Source organism: Lagopus muta, chromosome 3 (genome assembly GCF_023343835.1).
Source record: "Lagopus muta isolate bLagMut1 chromosome 3, bLagMut1 primary, whole genome shotgun sequence".
NCBI lineage: Eukaryota > Metazoa > Chordata > Aves > Galliformes > Phasianidae > Lagopus > Lagopus muta.
This window is the reverse complement of record NC_064435.1, coordinates 85,111,223-85,130,112: the sequence shown is the minus strand read 5'-3', so window position 1 is coordinate 85,130,112 and position 18,890 is coordinate 85,111,223. Positions and strand designations below refer to the sequence as shown.

The following is an 18,890-nucleotide window of genomic DNA, read 5'->3' as shown; positions in this document are numbered from 1 at the left end:
GTCCTCTGTCAGAAGTCACATGCAATGATAGCAAGCATAGTACCTGTGTGTTTTGGCTTACGGTTTGACTGCTGTTTGGGATGAACACATCAGGGAATTTTAGTGTACAGACAAGTTTCTTCCACTGATAGTAGATAAATGGTGCTTTGAGACAGGTGTCAAATTGGGGAGTAGAGCAGTGCTGTTCTGTGTGCAAAAACAGATCTGCTTTTTGGTCTTCAGTGTGTCCTTCTTCGCTTCTTTAAGTGAAGAAAGGATTGATAGTTGCATTGCCATATGCCGTTAGCACCCCACAAAAGATACCACTGACAGGAAACAGTGCAGCTCTATGAATCCTCTGTGCTTTTTGTGCACAAGAGCAATGCCAACATTTAAACAATTTGTTCCTAGCTCTTAGCTGACTGTGTGTTCAATGAAGAGCATTCTCCTTCTCCACCCAGAAAACTGGATCCAGGATTACACTGGACCTGAAGTATTATTGGTTTTAACTCCTTATAGGTAATCAGCATCAAACCTGAGAAAGGTGTATGAATAACCACATCAAGAACAAAGCTTTAATTAAAATCCCAGTGAAAACAAGATAGAGAATCTGGCTTGATGTAAAATCTAGCTTCATGGCAGTAGGGGCATCCCGCAGATGTATTTACATCCTCTTTATTAAGATGCAAAGATTTTATTTGGCACTGTAAGTAGACCGGTCTCATTTTTATTTATAATTTTTAGCCCTGGTACTACATTGCACAGACTGCTTCACAGAGTCAAGCTCTGCTTTGTGCTCTGAGCTCTTCTGAGCTCTGGGTTTGCGGCATCAGTTTGACCTTCCAGAGTGCAGTATGGACTGTTAGCTAATCAGATGGACTCTAAACACAGGTCAAGAAAATGATGAAGATTGTCATAATATGAGTCAAATATGTGAATCCCTAAATACAGGCCAAGTTGCCAAGGTTTAGACTGAAAACAGATCGAGAGAGATGTGCTGTTGGCCAGTGGAGTCTTTACTTCAGAACAGTAATTCTAGTTCAGTCTTGTTTGTAAGAAACCTAGCTGACTGACAGGAAAGCAAATGTATATATCAGGTTATTGTATGTACAGCTGATGTAGAGTTTTACACACTAACGGCAAAAGTATACTTGCACATTGTTCATAAAGGACAAAGTACCTGAATAAATACTTATGTGCACGCATGTACATGAATATAGATACAAATACCATGTAATCATGCATTGAATCTATAAGTAGGCAGATGGAAAGTGGAATTCAACATAAACATGATGACTGAGCAGTTTTTGAGAGTAACATTTCTCCTAAAAACAGCAAAAAAACTGGCAGCATTGAAGCTGTGGTCAAAATGGTTCTGACTTCTGTCTAAAGAAATTGGAACAATATGTTATTTTCACACACAGGGTGGTGACATATTGGAACAGGTTGCCCAAGGAGGCTGTGGATGCCCCATCCCTGGAGGCATTCAAGGCCAGGCTGGATGTGGCTCTGGGCAGCCTGGTCTGCTGGTTGGTGACCCTGCACACAGCAGGGGGTTGAACTGGATGAGCACTGTGGTCCTTTTCAATCCAGGCCATTCTGTGATTGTGTAATTGTCCCACTGTTGATATCTGACTTTAGAACAACATTGTAGTCTTGCAGCTTTTTGGCACTGGATAAAACTGTGAAGAATATCGTGAACAAAAGACTGTTGCTATTGGAAGGTATTGCATAGAAATGTCCACAGGGTCATTGGGTTATTCCATAGAGCTTCTGACTCCATAAACCATATTTTTAGCATCTTACAGGGGCTGATTTCTTGGGTAGAGCATTACAAGTCTGATCTATTGCTGTTTGTTTGGAAGATTCCTCCAAGTGTGTGTAGTCACATCAGAACCAAATCCTTCAACAAGCAAAATCAGGCTACAGAGACAAAAAGGAGCCACTCTTCCAAAGAAATTTTGTACTTTTCATCAGTGGAAATTTTGGAGCAGATGGAAACAAATATAGTTACATATCAGACCATGTCTTCAAGTAAAGACAAACAGGAAATACACTGAAATATACTTTAAAATGCTGATGAGAAGAACTGACTGTTAGTATGCTTCAGTTAGATCAGCCAGACTTTAAACTGCTCTAGAAGATGACTTTTAAAATAAGCACATTTTGAAGCTTTGAGCTAGTAGAGTAGAATGTGAAAAGATTGTGCCCTTAATACCTTTGAGGAATGAGTGCTTTGTTTTAAGAAAAAGTTCAATATTTTCAGAAAAAATTTGCACATTTCAGAAGCTTTCCTGACACCTTCATGTTACTCCTGCCAAGATAGTTGTAACCTTACAAATGTGAAGGGTTTTTTGGTTTTGCTTTGGAGAATTCATTATTTTTCAAACAGAACAGGGTACATTTTAAATACATGCAGAAGAGACCCCCTGCTCCCCCCTGAATTTTGGACAGTGCTTATATGCACGTTGATTCATGTTGTCCTCTTTTAGGGGTTTGCTTTTTTTATTTAATGTAAATAGGGAAAAAGAAAGGAAAAAAACAACGCATAATCTCCAGACAGAACTTTCTCATGAGAATGGTTCTCCCAAGACTTCCGCGTTGTAAAATCTTCTGTTTCACTCTTAGGTCAAACACAAATCTCCTCATATTTATAGGGCAAAGCCTGAAAGCCCCACCTTGTTAGACAGCATGACTCAACATGAGAGCTCTGCATGTGCTCCCACCATCCTCATAGCTTCTCTCACGCTTAAATTTTCAATATAAAAATGATTATAAAGATTACAAATACTGATTTTTAAATCAGAAGCCCTTCTTTTCATATCACTCTACTTTTTAATAAAAGAATTTACACTTTCTCCCCAGGGCAAGGGAACACTGAAGCAGCATTATTTTATTTGTTTTGCTCACTAGAAAAATATTGCATAGGGTAGGGGATATAAGCTGTCTTGTGGGAGCTCTGCTTGAGCTCATGTTTTCATCGAGGATCACGTTTTCATCGAGAGCCATAGATCACCACCAACTCCTTTACTGTATGTCACTCAGAATAAAACACCCACAACCTTAAGTTAAGACCATTTGTTATATTAAACTATGGGAGATTTAAACATAGCTTTCTCTTTACTTACGTAACTGTTTCTTAGTCTGTAGCGTATAGAGCACAGTGTTCCCTGAGACATTGGCTAGCATTCAGAAATTCAATGCCTACACTTCCCCACATGTAAGAAAACAGACAATCACTTCATGGAGAAATGAAACGATGTGCAAATTGTTCAAAATGTAGCCTGATTTCTATTTCATTTTACATCAAATCACTGTTGCAGCACTGTGCAAGTAGGCTCCTGGCTTTTTCTTTCCAAATGTTAATCAGTGCTTGATTTGAAAAGCTTGGGATGCACTGATTGACATCAGGTGCATTCATAAGAAAAAGAAAAATAATTAAGAGATGGGAAATCACACCAGAAGAACAACCAAAATTGCCTCTTCACGATAGTCACTCAGTAAAGTGCTTGAGCCTTACTACAAAGTCTAGAAGACCCAGGCAGATTTCAGCGTGTATTTTTAGAAAAGTCAGGAGGTAGACACTTAAAGGCTGGCTTTTAATCAAGTTTTAATCAAATCTGTATTTTTGCCCCAGGAACTGACTGATGCAAATCACTGCCGGCATACGTTTCTACCAAACACATTTATAAAGATTTCACAAACTGTCCAAATACAGACTGCCCAACACCAGCAGTAGTTTGTATCCATTTGCAAGGAAAACCGAAGGCTGAGCACTGATCAACAGAAGTAAGTTCTCATTTGTTAGCTGCTTCACTGCAGCCGGAAGGACAGTAGTACAAAAAGGAGCTTTCACCATAAATGTTGATAAAGCCATGAGTAGAACACGAGGTAAAGAATGGGCTTTCTCAAAGGGGTCTAATGCTCTTTCCTGAATGACTTTTTTAGAATGGCAGAGAATCATGGCTTGATGGAGAGATTGGAGAAAGCAGTGACTCGACTTGAATCATTATTTTCAGATTCCCAGAGATCTGGTGGAATGGAGTGTGATGCGATGAACGGTGTCAATGGAAGTAAGTCTCTTTTTTTGACGTACCACCTCTTTCTGCTATTAGAAATCCAGCTTGTAAGGAGAGCATGTGTTTGTCTTCTAAGCATGATTACAAACATACATGGCCTAGAAAATTCAATATTAGTCATACCTCTTAAATATGTGGTCCATATTTCAAGCTTTATTGCTCTCTCGATTTTAGCATTTATATTGTTGTAGATAACTCACCACATAACAACATCTCCTTGAGCCCAGTTAGCAGAAGAAATGAGATGTCTCAAAAATGCACAGCATCAATACTGCTAAAGATGTCAGCAGTATAAACACCGAGTCTATTTTCCAGCTCTCTGAACTTCATGCTGTGCACCATGATTTAATCGATTACCATCCTTAATCAAATATGAGTTTGTTCATAAGCGCTTGCTCACTCAGATCTGCCACACATCCTTGGCCTTACTTTTATTACTCTTGAGCTCTCCTTTCTCAAGTGGATCTCCAAAGCACTAACTGGAGATACATGAAAAAAACACCTGTCCTCATTTATCTACCTCATACTGCCAAATCATTTTTTCCACCCCTTAATTTTTTTTGTTGTTCTTGCAGCCTGTAGGATAAATAACTTTATAAAAGTGGTAGTACTGATGTTGGTTTAATAGAAGTACCTCTTTCCTTTCTCAGGAGCTTTAATTTAGCTTTTTAAACCCAGAATCCCTGCATATATACCTGTCTAATCTTCACATCAGTTGCTTTGCACATTCCTTAGCCCTTCCCCACCTTCTTCCTGGGAGAGCACATCCTGTCATGGACTTGGTATACAGAATGCTGCAGAAAAAGTAGAAGGTTGCAGGCAACTCCCTTATTGACAGAAGCAAGTTACTGTGTGATGTCAGCTGCTTTGTTGTAACTGTATGCCAGCCCTTATCCAACAACACATGTGGCTACATGTGCTATAGGCCTAAATGCCAGCAGTTGCTGTGGAGCAGCTGATTGAAAGCAATGTTTCTGTGGCAGGAAGGAAGCATCTTCCAGGCTTCCAGAGCAGGGGACTTAGCTGGTCAGAGTGAGCTTCAGTAGTGAAATGTGTACAGTGTGGAGAAAATCCAGACAGCTTGTAAGCCTTAGCAAAGTCCTGGAGAAATATGACCCACGTACAAATAAATTGATTGCTACTAAGAAGTCTACATTTTTCAAAAACATTGGCTTTGATCCTACAGTGAATCAATTTGGGTGAGTCTCTACTAACACAAAGCTTAGAACTGCAGAACCAGGGCTGCTTTTACAAAGGAGGTCAATTCACCCCCAAGAAAATCAGCGTATCCTTAGCCTACCCTACAAATCGAAGAAAGATGAAGAGCCTCACCCCCCCCTCCCCTCCGCCTAGGGAAGCAGAGCCTTAAAAGCCCTCAGCAGGTCCTCAGAAGAAACTGACTGACAAGTGTTGTGTGAGTGAGATTGTAAACCACACCTGCTGGGAGAAGCAGCAGCAAGAAACTGATAAGAGCAGCACCATGGGGAGCTGCCCATGCTGAGCTGGCTCACACTGGGACTCAGGAATCAGCTTTTGCTGATGCAGTCAGGACAGACTGTATCCGTTTTTCACTTGGAACGACTGATGTACAAACAGTGCCACAAACATAATTCTGTATGCTCTTGTTACTTTGCAGAGGCTCCCATAAGTCTCCACAACAATTGCAGAGCTGACAGTCTTACAGTGCTCTTTTTCTACTTTAAAACGGATACTCTGCCCAAGAATGTGACATTTCTGAAGTCCCTAGTGGAAATGGAGATACATTGCTTTCTTCTGCTATGCCCTCTTCCCCTAAATGACCATTCCATAATTAGAATTATCCCAAAAAAATAAGCTTGAGTTTTTTAATTTATTTTTTTTTTAAACAACAAAATAGTGGGGAACATGAGAGGAATGTAGTGTGCTTTTCCTTTTCTCCTAAATGGCACTACAACAATGGGATTGCAAACAAATCATTCAATTGCTCTGCACAACTCACAGCACACTCTAGTAAATGCTCCTGGGAGTTAGCTGTATTGAATAGTAAAAAATAGCAGTCGCTTTCTAGTTCTGCATAGCACAAATGCCATTTGGTGAACTGCTATTTAAAAGTGTGCTCTAAAGTAAAAGGTTACAATGATTCTCTTGGAGACGCGCACAGATTTCAACAAAGAACATAAATAGGCTTTGGAAAGCATCTCTACAACTAAAACCTTTTGTTGCCTGGGTCATTTGAGGGGTTTACACACAAGCACTGAATATGGAAGAAAGCCCAGAAATTCCTCAGAATTAAAGGTGAGTGACATCAAGAGAACAAAAGAAGCCTTGAAATCCCGCCTAGTTGTCTAACTACATTTTTATTTTGCACAGGCCATTGCAAATTCCCATTACCAAAGCCTTTCTTTTTTCTGTCGAGGAGCCAGATGACTCTTAGGAATTAAAGAGGGCTTTCAAGATTATGAATTTGGATGCAGTAGGTTAAAGCACTCTCTCTGAAAAAAGCCCGGTACCTCTTCAGAGCAATCTCCAGGCTTTTTTAAGCAGGCAGAGAGGCTGGAAAGAATTTTCACCATATTCTCTCAGATGCTACAAATGCCATAAATTCACGCATGCGTTGCTCATGCTGGACTTAACAAAAGTTCTGATGCACCAACAAGACAGGAGGATGTGCTAGAGAGGAAGGAGAGGGCTGGAAAATGCTGAAGGAAAGAGTTCTTTTTCCATCTTAAAGGATATCACACAAAGTGATTTAGAAAGCCAGTTATGTAAGAAGCTGAGTCCCAACTTGGTCTTCCGATTGTCCATCAGAAAACAGCTCTTTATACTATATAAAACACAATAGTTCTGCTTTTCTGGCAGAATATATACCACGTAAATAGTCAGAGGGATGTTGTCATCTAGAAGATTTGTTTGAGCCTTCTTTCTCCAGTGCCTGTTTTGTACGGTCACACAACAAAATAAGGAGATTGCAATGGCTAAACTGACTGTCAGTAAATTCTAAATGCTGGAAATTTAATTACTTGTTATTAATAGCAACCAAACAATACAGAAATCTTCAGGAATGGGTGGATGGTATAAAAACAGTTGTTCAGGACAGTGCAGATTCTTTTTAGGGAGTAGTATTTGTTTTTTGTACAGTAATAGAATTTTGTTAAGACAACCATCCTTGTTGCACCATTATGCTTTTGAAAGGCTGAGAGATGTTTACTTTAGCACCTGTTTTTTTAATACAAAAGAGGCATCCCACAGTATGCAAAGTAAAATCTCTTTGTGCTCCTTGACAAGTTTTACCAGGAGCAGTATTTTTCCTTTTTAGAAACTAAAAAATATATATGTAATGCATCCTTTTTCACTGATTTCACAAATCAATGAATACAGCAGAAATTAAGTTATTTCTTTGCTATTTCCCCACTTCTTTACTATTTCCCCTCCATGTGCTACACAGGGAAGTCCTATACTTTGTTTACTTTATGGACCCATTATAATGGAATGCTCTTCTTCTGTAGGCATAGCTCCATACGTGGAGGCCTTTGATAGGCTGCTGAATGGAAGCGTTGCTGAGTTTCTCAGGCACAGCAAGATTCTTGAAGGTGATGTGAAGACACATGTGAGTATTACTCAAATTTTCTGCCCATAATATAAATGTACACATTTTGGAAGCTGTGTGATCAGCTTTGATGGCTGAGTAGAGGAGAATTTCAATGGCTGTTCTCTGAATTATTTGTTCTTGATAATACTGGCATAACACACTGGGGGCATTTGGTTGGGGAAGGGCTTTTGCATTCATGAGAAGAGACTTTTCTATAACACCCAAGATCGAACACCATAATACACAAAACCTCTAAATATTCTCAGGTGCAAGCAAGTTGAATTGTCCTGTTGGCTGCTAAGCACTTTGCAGGACAGGAACAAACATAATTAAGAACAAATGTCAGCAACTGAGAAACAACAGGAAGAAGGGTGGATCAGAGCAGTGGCAACATCTCATGGATGTGTCTGCTAAGCATCTACATCATCATACCACTTAATGTAGCTTTGACTCTCTTCTTTTACTCGTATGTCTTTCATTTGGAACAACATAGAAAACTAAAAGATGGGTCCATCAAAGTGTCTCTTTCTTACCATGTATGTCATAGCAAGAAAGTGAAATGGTATTTTCATGATGAAACCAGTTTGTAACTTTGTGATCAGAGTTTGTTTGTTTTGTTACTTTTTTTTTTAAATACTGTCTTCTCTAAATTTGTTAGTGATAGAATGAAAAAAATGGGCTCATTTTACTGCAGTTCACAACAGCTTATCTATACATGTCTTGCCAAGAAATCACATGCAGAAGAGATACAGTCACTTTGAGCCTGGTCTGGAGGAGCATGAAGCTACTGACTTTATCTAGTAGATCCACGCAAGCAGGCCTTTCTCCACATGTGTTAATCGTTCCCCAATTCCTTGCAGCTGCTGCTCCACATAAAAAAAACCCTGTAGCCAGAAAAGCGTGTAGTTCTACAGGAAACTGGGATTGAAAGGACATAATAAATACTTTGCAAGGCAGCCAAAGTAACAGTCTGTTCGCAGAGCAAGAGCTCTGGGATTCTTCTGTCTGTGCTTTTTCTGTGATATGATATGTTCTCGTTAGCAGGGTAGAGATTCTGACCTAGTTAGGCCTAAAATACTAGAGGGAGTAGGAGATGAAATGACTCTTGAGGATCCTGATGTTTTGAGAAAATGCCAGGCTTCAATTTAACTTGAAAGCCTCTTCACCTTAACAGTTATACAGTATCTTATAAGATACTGTATATGTACTTAGCTCTTAAAATAAATACGGGAAAAAATACCAAGCTGAGCAAAAGAAGTATACCTCTAATTGAGCAGGGAATTGATCCCTGGAAAGGATCTGTTCTACCTTTGGCCATAAAGATCATAAGGCACCATTATTTTGCAGTTGATTTCTCAACAGTCTAAACCTGGTAGATAGCAATAGCCACAGTACTGCACCCCAACACTAAGCAATAAAAACATTTGCATGTAACTTTCTAAATGACTGGAAGTTTTTGTAATATTATTATTTTTTTAATTATGGTGTCTGTAAATGTTTAAATCAGTAAGCATATTAATTTACATATTTGACACTTATCACTGAGTCCATATACAAAAATGTTTGTAATTTATCTCTCAAATCTGTGGATAGTCTGCAGCATATTGATGATAGTGTAATGCAAACTGTGGCACAGAGTGTATGTTAGGACTATTAGATTAGACATAAACAACTTCCCTTTACATAAAGAAACTGGTGATTCTGATTGCAGCCTATTAAATATTCTGAAATCTTAGATTCTGAATATACAGGATGAAGCAGACTGTGGTTGCCTTATGCTCATACTTATCACAGCAGCAACATCTGTGCTTTACCTTAACAAGTGGAACAAGGAGTATTTTTCTTCTGGGTGTCTTATTATGTGTCCTCAGCATTATACTTGCAGCTGCTGTCTCTGCCACATAATTAGCTGAAGGGAAGATTGTATTTTATTTCAGAAAACACCTGTTGCCTAGAAAACCTCACATACCTGACTCACCAGAATGGTAATATGAGAGAAAGGGAGACTTTATATTATGCTACAGAAATAAAGGATTTAACATGATGTGTTTTGTGCTGATTGCTGTAAGAATTGTGTGGTTTGTGTTTCTGGTGAAAGGAAGAACACAGCCATAACTAATATCCGTTGGGGAGCCCAACTCCTATTCTTTCAGCATGCTGAAACAGTCTATTGAAAGCGAACAAAAATAGAGAACTAGCAGCTAGCTCCTGGCTCCATGCAGCACAGTGGATTTCACAAAGATTATTGTATCAAAAAAGCGTTCTGCTTAGACTCAATCTTGAAAGCAACTTATTTCTCATTCAGATTACAGTATAAGCAATGCTGAATCTCTGAGGTCAACCGCAGTACGGAAACTAACCACTTAAAAAGACAGAGAGAATAGTTAGGTTTTTTACACAGTCTGTTTAAAACAAAATTACCTCTGTAAATGGCTAGGATGAGATCCTTTGGCTGTCCTGTCACTACAGCAGAAAGACCTGGTGATTATACGGGTACTTCTGTGGCATGCAAAGTGCACTACGGGCATATAATTTATAAAGCTGTACCTAGACATAGAATTAATGAAGAACTTGTATTCTGTCCATGTCATAACTACAGATCATGTGAAGTCAGTGGAAGAGTGAATACGGCCAGGACTGCTGCCAGCCAGCTGTCCTTGGCCTGACATACCCGTGTCTTGAAGGCTGTCACCAGCTATTACAGTTTAGAACAGCCACTGAAGCTGATTGACCATATGTGCCAACATTGGACCATTCTTCTGTCAAAATGAGGGAATTCAAAAGCAGCAGAGGATAGATTGTGGGTCTGCAGTATAGACAGTGTTCTTATATCCAGCAGATAGACAGCACTGGCTGACTGCTCGATCACAAAATGTAGTCCTATCAGTATTTGCCCAGACGCATCCACCACTATAGAAAATGTGCTGAGGATGATGGAGAGCTGCCTGTGGGAGACACAGCCTGTCTTCAGATCGTATCCCAGTGAGGAAGCTGGGCATTCCTGTCTGATGGGCTCTGTCATGTCACAGCAGAGCAAGCAGGATCTTAGAAGGCCACGAGCAGATTTTTTGTGATGAACTTCTTCACATTGTTTTTGTTTATGTGATACTGCAAGTGATAAGATACTTCAGCTTGAATTTGAACAATGTACTGGATGGGACATAGTGATAAGAAGAGAATGTACTAGTTCTACAGGAAAAGGACTGATAACATAAAATGTCCATATTATGATATTTTATGTGATACAGAACAGAGGAGAATTACAGCCTTCCTGTCAAACAAATTGACTAATACTTCCTATTTTAATTATTTTATATTTGTAAAAATCTCCTAACCTCCCAACCCCACCACTTCAGAGAAAATATTGTCTAGGGGATTCAGTTATGTTCCTGCTTCTCTCATCCAAGCTATTTAGCCTGGAAAGGAAAACTATAGAAATATTGATATCTTTTTCCTCCTCTCTATCATCAACTTCCAGCTGCTGACCTGCAGAGCTCAGACAGACAACCAGTAACATTGTGGAGCATACATCGGAGTGCCCAGCAATAAAAAGTTTGTTGGTTGGCTTGCTCCTTCCTGGGACAGTTAAGATACGACTCATTTACATGTGTGATACACAAACAAATAGCTGGGGAACAGCAATTTCCAGCATGTTATCCCATCTGCAGAGGCTCTCTGTGTGCATGCACTGATCTACTATTGTGAGCAGGGGAGGCAGCGTTCACATTACAGAAATTTTATTTGCTTATATTTACAGAGGTTCTCTTTTCTTTATCTATTGTGTGAAAGCCTCTACTCTTTCCAGGCACATTCCGTGTAAATACAGTCAGGCATCTGAAGGCAAGAGCTATCTTTAATGAGGTGCATTTCATGAGTTGTCTTTATACTTGCTCTTGGAAAAGCGCAGTTCCAGTCTGGACTGTCAACAAAGTTAAAAAATCATCGCTTTCTCATTTCATCCAAAAAGTAGTTACTGCACGTGAAATTGCCACATCTTGTCTTTTCTTGTGTGTGATGTTGATGAGTTACTCAATGACTTTCATAGCCTTGAACTTTGAACAGGATGTGCTGTCTCTGGTACACCAAAAAACACTTCTGCACTTCATATTACCTAATCAAAGCACAGACTATCAAACCCATTATCTGGCTGATTCCTCATTAACAAGCAATTTGCTTACAGGGCAACAGAATGCACAAGTGTACTCTCGTGTTGTTCTTTTGTGCCCAGAGGCTGTGAGGTTTTAGGCATTGTGTTGAAAGTTGAATTAGAGCTCAGAGAAGAGGATGATGTCAACATGCCCAAAAAGAAGCTTGCTGTCACGCTGCCTTTGCATTTCTATGCGAGGTATTTTCTGGTGGATGAAATAAACACCAAACCAAGTAGCTACCACAGGAATGGAAAGAACAGAATTAAAATAAATAAATAAATAAAGACAAGTATTTTTATACACCAACAAAACAGCTGAAAGAAAGAAACTAAGCATAGAAAACAGTACTGCCATCCACTAAAATCAAAAACAAACAGAAAGAACCGAAACAAATAATCTGCGATGAAAAAACAGCCTTGGGAACGTAGCAATATTAGAGTTGATTTTTAATGATATTGCAATCATATTTCTCACCCTGCATGTGTACAACAAGATAGTTCATAATATAAGCTATGAAAAATGTTTGCTTAAATATGACACAATATACACAATGAAGCCAAGTGGCTAATCCAGAGCAATTACCACTTTTAGGTGCTTTACAGCTGCTCCAAGGGATGACTTCATTTCTAGACTAAGGGTTGGATCTGGCTTACAAAATAAGCAGGATTTACTGGGTCAGGTGAAGGCATGGTTACACTTGTCTAACTGTAAGACACCTGGTTGGCAAGAAGAATGGCTCTGAAACATGAATAACCTGGCCTGGATTGTCCAAACCAACAATCCCTGAGAGACTGGGAGATTTTCTGTTAATTTTGCTGAAAACTGGATCGAGCTCACAGTTTCTCAATAATGTCATTGTACTAAATGCAACCTGCTTTTTCTCTTTCTTAAAAAGACAAGGTAGAGAGTCTAACAGACCATACTGAAAAATACATGACATGGTGGTCAGTACTGGGCAATTAGTGTATTGCTGCCATGAGAAACATGCACCTGCAAAAACAGGGTAGTATTGGTCAGAATATACAATGAAGATGTTCCATACAGTATTGCCTCAGTCAGAAACATAAGAAAACATTAACACTCAATGCTGTCAAACAGTTTCCATAGCCTGTTTTCATGGAGCTTGCTTCTTTGCATATGGAGTAGTTCCCAACTAAATTCAAATATGTTTGTTTCATAGTGGAGTTGATCAGAGGACATTTCTTGGATTAGAGTCTAATATCCTTAAAGCAGAAATTATGTCTGTGTGTGGTTATCCAGTAAAATAAGACTGATTTCAAAAGGATGCCTGAAAAACGGTATCAGGAAGATTTGTGTGGGAAGTCTTAGAAGAATGGGAAATGAAATTAAAACTCCATCATGTTTGTCCAGCCGTTTTAAGTCTCTAAGTCAGAACTGATTATATGCTCTAGCTCATGCTAATTTTATTATCCTCTAAAATGTTTTCATTGAAGCCCTTTAAGAGCAAATTTGAATCTGCTGACATGAAAACTGTTCTTCTTGGTGGTTTTCTATGGACTCGTTACAAGTAGACTGCAGACCTAGAGGCAGAAGTGCCCCACAAGTTGAAGAACATTGCAGCAATTTAACCAAAAGCCATAATATAATAAAGTTACGTGACTAAATTAGTTAGCCAAATGACAGGTAGTTTTTGTGTGCAGACCAGCTGCACTCACAGCTGCAAACACAGTGTGACTGCTTCTCGGTGAGCCTGTTGCAAAGTCATGGGGCAGGACAGATCTTAGAGGAAACCACTGAGAAGATTACTGGGGAGGACTTGAGACATGGAGATGGCAGAGACCCAAGGCCCATACGGGAGTTGTCAGAAGCCTTGATAAGATTTCAGATTTCAGTCTCTTACTGTTCTGATTCAAAGCAATCCGGGCTTATGAGGACGTAGGTGACAGTCATCTTTAGTTACTCCACCTCTGAAAAGTGAGGTCTGGGCTTCTTACAAGAGTAATTTGCAGTGAACCACTCACAAATCAGACCATATTGATCCATCAGGAAAACTGAGACAGAGAAGCAGAGAGACAATTCCTGCTTTCATCATCAGGATGAACTTCTTGTGACTGAAAACTCTTTATTGACACCAATGCTCGTGGTTCTTATTGCTGTAGGAGGAACTACAACTTCAAATTGAAGCTGTAACGCTATGTAAGCTCATTTATTTCAAGCTGCAGAATATGCATCCATCGATGTTTCAGTTTTTTTAACTTTTTTTTTTTTTTTTTCTTTGGTACCATACTGTGACACTTATCTCCTGTGCTTGATTAACGTCATTTGTTGCTACAGGCTATGAGCAAGCCTTTTGTAATGTTCAGTCTCATTCTTTCTAAAAAGCACATATACGCTCTTCTCACTCATCCTGCCTCCCCATCCCTGCCCTGCTTTTATTTTGTGAGTTGGTGGTTGCAAATGTTTTGAGTGTATAGAACTGCTAGGACTGGAAAGTGAGAACGCTGTTCATCGCAGTCAGCAAAAAGACCAAACAATGAGCTCAGAATCTGGCTCTTCAGATAGTTTCTAGCAAAAAGGAGTTCAGTGAATAATGAAAATTAAGCCACAAGGGAAACCAATGTGCAGTTTCAGTGTTGTTTTTAATAAGCTGGGAATACTGTCAGGAATGATGAGATAGAATATGGCTACAAATCTGTATTGCCTCTTTATCCAGTTTGATTTGTATGATCCATGTAGCAGGATTTCTGAATGTTAAAGAGTCCATTAGAGGAGATTAAAACATGTCACTGCCACTGCTCACTTCCATTAGTCTCTTGACATCCATAAGTTGATGTATTTCTATAATTAATCTGAATTGCAAAACAGTTCAGTTATTTGGTTTTTTTTTGTCTCAGGTATTTAACTGTGTTTTATTCCAGAGCTCAGAGCAATGAAAGATTGATTTGGAAACTTGAGGGAGATCTTTAAGGCTGAAATGCTTTTTTGTTGCTTCAATACATACTCTGTTCAAAGAACAACCTTTTTGCAGGCTTACTTTTCAATCACATCAACATGCATCTTTCCTTTCAGAGAGCTTGAGATCCAGCCTCCAAGTATACCTGGACTTTTGATGTCACAGAATCATTTGAGTTGGAAGTGGTGTTTAAAGGTCAAAGATCATCCAGTCCAGCTCCCCTGCCATCGGGACACCTACAGCTACATCAGGTTGCTTTGATCCCCGTCCAGCCTGATCTTGAATGTCTTCAGAGACAGGGCATCCACTGCCTCTCTGGGCAACCTGTTCCAGTGCTTCATTACCCTTATCATACATTTCTTACATCCAGTCTAAATCTTGTCTCATTTACTTTGAAACCATTTCCCCTTGAGCTATCAAAGACCATTTCCCCTTGTCCTATCTTCACCCTTCTAAGGAGTTTATCTCCTTCTTTCCTTATAGCCCCACTTTAGATATTGGAAGGCTGCTCTTGGGTCTCCCAGAGCCTTCTCTTCTCCAGTCTGAACAGCCTCAGCTCTCCCAGCCTGTCCTTATAGGGAAGGTGTTCCAACCCTTGGATTTTTTTTGTGGCCCTCCTTTGGATGCACTCCAACAGGTCCCTCCTGTACTGAGGACTCCATGCCTGGATGCTGTACTCCAGATGGGGCTTCACCAGCACAGAGTAGAAGGGCAGGATCACCTCCCACAGCCTGCTGGCCATGCTTCTTTTGATGCAGCCGAGGATATGGTTGGCCTTCTGGGCTGCAAGGGCACATAGCTGGCACGTCTAGCTTGCCATCCACCAGTACCCTCAAAGTTGGTCAGGGAGGACTTGCCCTTTGTGAAGCCATGCTGGTTGTCTCTTATCACCTCCCTTTCTTCAGTGTGTTTTAGCATAGCTTCCAGGAGACTGTATCTGTTTCATGGTTTTCCCTGGCACAGAGGTGAGGCTGACAGTTCAATCAAATCAGCAATCAAATATTGCTGAGATTGACTTGGCGACTACATCAGCCAATTCCCTAGCACCCGGGGATGCATTCTGTCGGGACCTGTGAATTTATGAATGTTGAGGTTCCTCAGGTGGTCGCTCACTTGATCTTCACTTACAGTGGGAGGGACATTGCTCCCCCAGTCCCACTTTCTGACCCCCATCTGCTCAAGGGATGTGTGAAGAGCAGTTGCCAGTAAAAATTGAGGCAAAAAGTTGCTGAGTACCTCAGCCTTCTCCTTGTCCATTCTTACCAGACTGCCTGTATTGCTCACTAGGGAAGGTACACCTTCAACTTTTTTATGGTTGATGTACCTGTAGGAGACTTTTTTGTTCTTCTTTGCACGCCTTTCCAAATCCAGTTCCAGTTCGGCCTTAGCAGAAAACCTTAGTGGCAAAGAGGCCTGCAGATTGCTGGGACCTCAGCTGTTGTCAGATGGGCTGCTTTATGGTTTCTGTCCCTTACAGAAAATGTAGAATTACCTTTACTTGGGGAAATGAGGTTTCTCCTCAACACACGCAGTGAGGTCCTACAAGAATTCTGAACTTGGACTTCAACAGGAAAAAAAAGGAACCTGAATTTTAAAAAATGACCGACCCTGATAATAGTCAACTTTGGAATTCATCTATTTGGTACACACTATGTGGTTTCTATTGATTTCAGGAAGTAATACATGTTTTCTGAGATACAGAGTGCAGCTCCAAGTAATAGCAGAAACTAGAAGCTTTGGGAGTCTGTGAGACTTGAATGTACCATGATTTCTGTTCTTTAATCAAGTCCTGGAGTGAGTTGGTTTTTCTTTCCCATCTGTCTTTGAGAAACAAGCTTGCTTTTGCAGGGTAGTCTGGATGTGAAGCTACAAGAGCTGTTTCTTCAAAGATTGTGGTTAACTTCTGTAAATGTGTGTGCAGGTTGGGGTGCTTTCTCTCTGCCCTCCCTGATTAAAAAGAAAATTGCAATTTTGGGATGCCACATCCTTTGATGTGATATAAAGAATATTCTCATAATATCATTAATTAATTGATTCTCCTTGGAAAATTGCATCATTTTCTGAGTAGTCATTCTCAGAAATAGAGAAATAGTGTTAGCCTTTCAACTCAGGAATTCTGGAAGCAACTTGAAGGCAGGTCAAAACCAACTGATCACTGGCTGCTGCTTCACATATTCTATATCTCATGAAATATACTATGACTGTCTTTAGTTATTAAAATCTCAAATCAGCAATGCTGGCCTAGTATGGACTGTAGTGATGTCTCCTCTATAGTGTAAAGAATCCATTTGTTATGATGCTTTTATATTTGTTCTTAAAATATCTGGATGTTTTTATCAGCTGGTTTTGTTTTTTTTGTTGTAGTTGTTTGGTTATTTTCAATGATGATCAGTATTGATGTATTATAAAGGCAGAATGTGTCAACACAAGTTCTTCACAGCTGAGAATCAATGTTGGGAATGTTCAGATAAGCCCCAGAGACTGGAAGATCATGGGTTGCAATGTGCCAGTACCGTCTTTTACGTCCACTGCTGGGGAGTCCTTTAAATGCAGATCCTGAGCTGTACACTATGCAATGAGGTAGATTTGAAATCTTTAGCAGGTAACTGGCTCCTTGCAGAAGATAGCAGATTGCAATGCTAGTGGCAAACTTGAATTCTTGAAAATCTTCAAAATAAAGGTATTGAAAGCAAACAAACAAAAAAACAAGCCTCTAGTCTGTAAGTAGATCACAACTCCGGTGATGTCTGGATTAATTCTTGCACACAATTCTCAGTACTTTTCTATACTGAATCTTCTTGAATCTCCAATCATCAGTACTCTACATTTGCTTTCAGAACTTCCCTATAAAAGTTGAAAGGAGCAGAGGTCAGGAGATACTTTTGGCTATTTGCAAGGAGATTCATGGAACTGAAGAATCTGGAAGTCAAAAAAGCAGTCTGAGCTTTGGAAAGTATCAACTAGTACAGATTTGGTCTGGTATTGCTCTTCCTCTCTAGTGGTTGGGGGGATATTAGAGATGTTTTGGAAGAATACACAACTTTTTTGCTCAGCAGTAGTTAGTAGTCTTACTGGCCCTCCAGCCAAATATTTATCTGTTTGAAATGACAGACGAAGAAACTAATTGACTACTTCTGCTATGCAAATTAATGAAGAATTATTTAACAAAGCTGGCATTTTAGTGACATTCTTCAGGTTTTAAAATTAACAGTCTTGTAAGATCAATAAGCCCTGTTCACATCACTCAAAACTGGTAGAGCATAAATTCTAGAACACTGGAGCAAATTTTATAGTGCAAAAGAGACTGTGTATTCTTTCTCTAAGGCAATGTTTTTGTAATTTATGTAAAAGAAGTTGATGTGGCTTTAAGTACTCCTTTGCTCCCCTGCATCTACACAGTTCATGTCATACAGACAACTAAGATGACAGGTGAATAAAGGTTTGTGCCAAACAATTACTATCTGTCTTAGGTCATTAGCTTCACTGGAAGTTAGAACTCTAAGAGCTCTGAGTATTTTAAATCACAGTCAAGCTATCTGAAAGGTAAAATTAGTGAACTTAGATACAGATGTTTCTCTGAAACAACAAATAAATAACGTTGGCTAGCACTGTGCACAGTTAAATGACAGTGTTTAAGACACCAGTAGATATAAACAACTAGAAAGACCAGCCCTGTTCTAACCTTAGATTGGTACTGGACAGGCAGAAGCAATGCTGAGAAATTTTAGCAAAAATTACCTAATATAGACATAGCTATGGAGACTGAAAAACACTATAAAAATACAGGACAGCTGATTAGTGGTAGCCAAATTTATCTGTCACTGAAAATAGAAAAGAAAACATCTGGGGTGCAGTCTGGCTCCATCAAAATCAATGGCAAATTTCCCACTGACTTCAATTTTGACCACAATTTCAACCCTGTTTTCTGCATATACCAGTAAGAAAAGGTGATAGTTTTTTTTCTTTCTTTTCTTTTCTCGTATCAAGTGCGTTGCTTGGAGAACTGTCACTAACTTCAGCATTTGGCTCAATTCTAAAAAGGAATCTGTATCAGCCAATTAACCATACAGAACAAATAGTATCTCTTCAGCTGGCCTGGGTAGTTTCTATGGCAGCCCCATACTTAATCTAAACACCATTCTTTTTCCATTTCTTGCATCTCCATTTAAGCCACCAGCCACTTCTCCACTTCACTTTGTAGA

General features: G+C 39.6%; 1 protein-coding gene across 6 annotated transcripts in view; it reads left to right on the top strand.

The window, feature by feature from the left end:
- CAP2 (cyclase associated actin cytoskeleton regulatory protein 2) overlaps window positions 1–18,890 on the top strand; it is a 64,982-nt gene that overhangs the window by 7,344 nt on the left and 38,748 nt on the right. For 3 of the 6 annotated variants that reach the window (XM_048940537.1, XM_048940536.1, XM_048940532.1), the window contains exons 2-3: window positions 3,999–4,052; window positions 7,544–7,644. In XM_048940537.1, the coding sequence (XP_048796494.1) occupies window positions 4,019–4,052; window positions 7,544–7,644 (135 nt within the window). In that variant the 5' untranslated portion in view covers window positions 3,999–4,018. Of the gene's footprint in view, window positions 1–3,616; window positions 3,769–3,927; window positions 4,053–7,543; window positions 7,645–18,890 lie in introns of all 6 variants that reach the window. The other 3 variants (XM_048940533.1, XM_048940535.1, XM_048940534.1) reach the window with 2 other exon arrangements.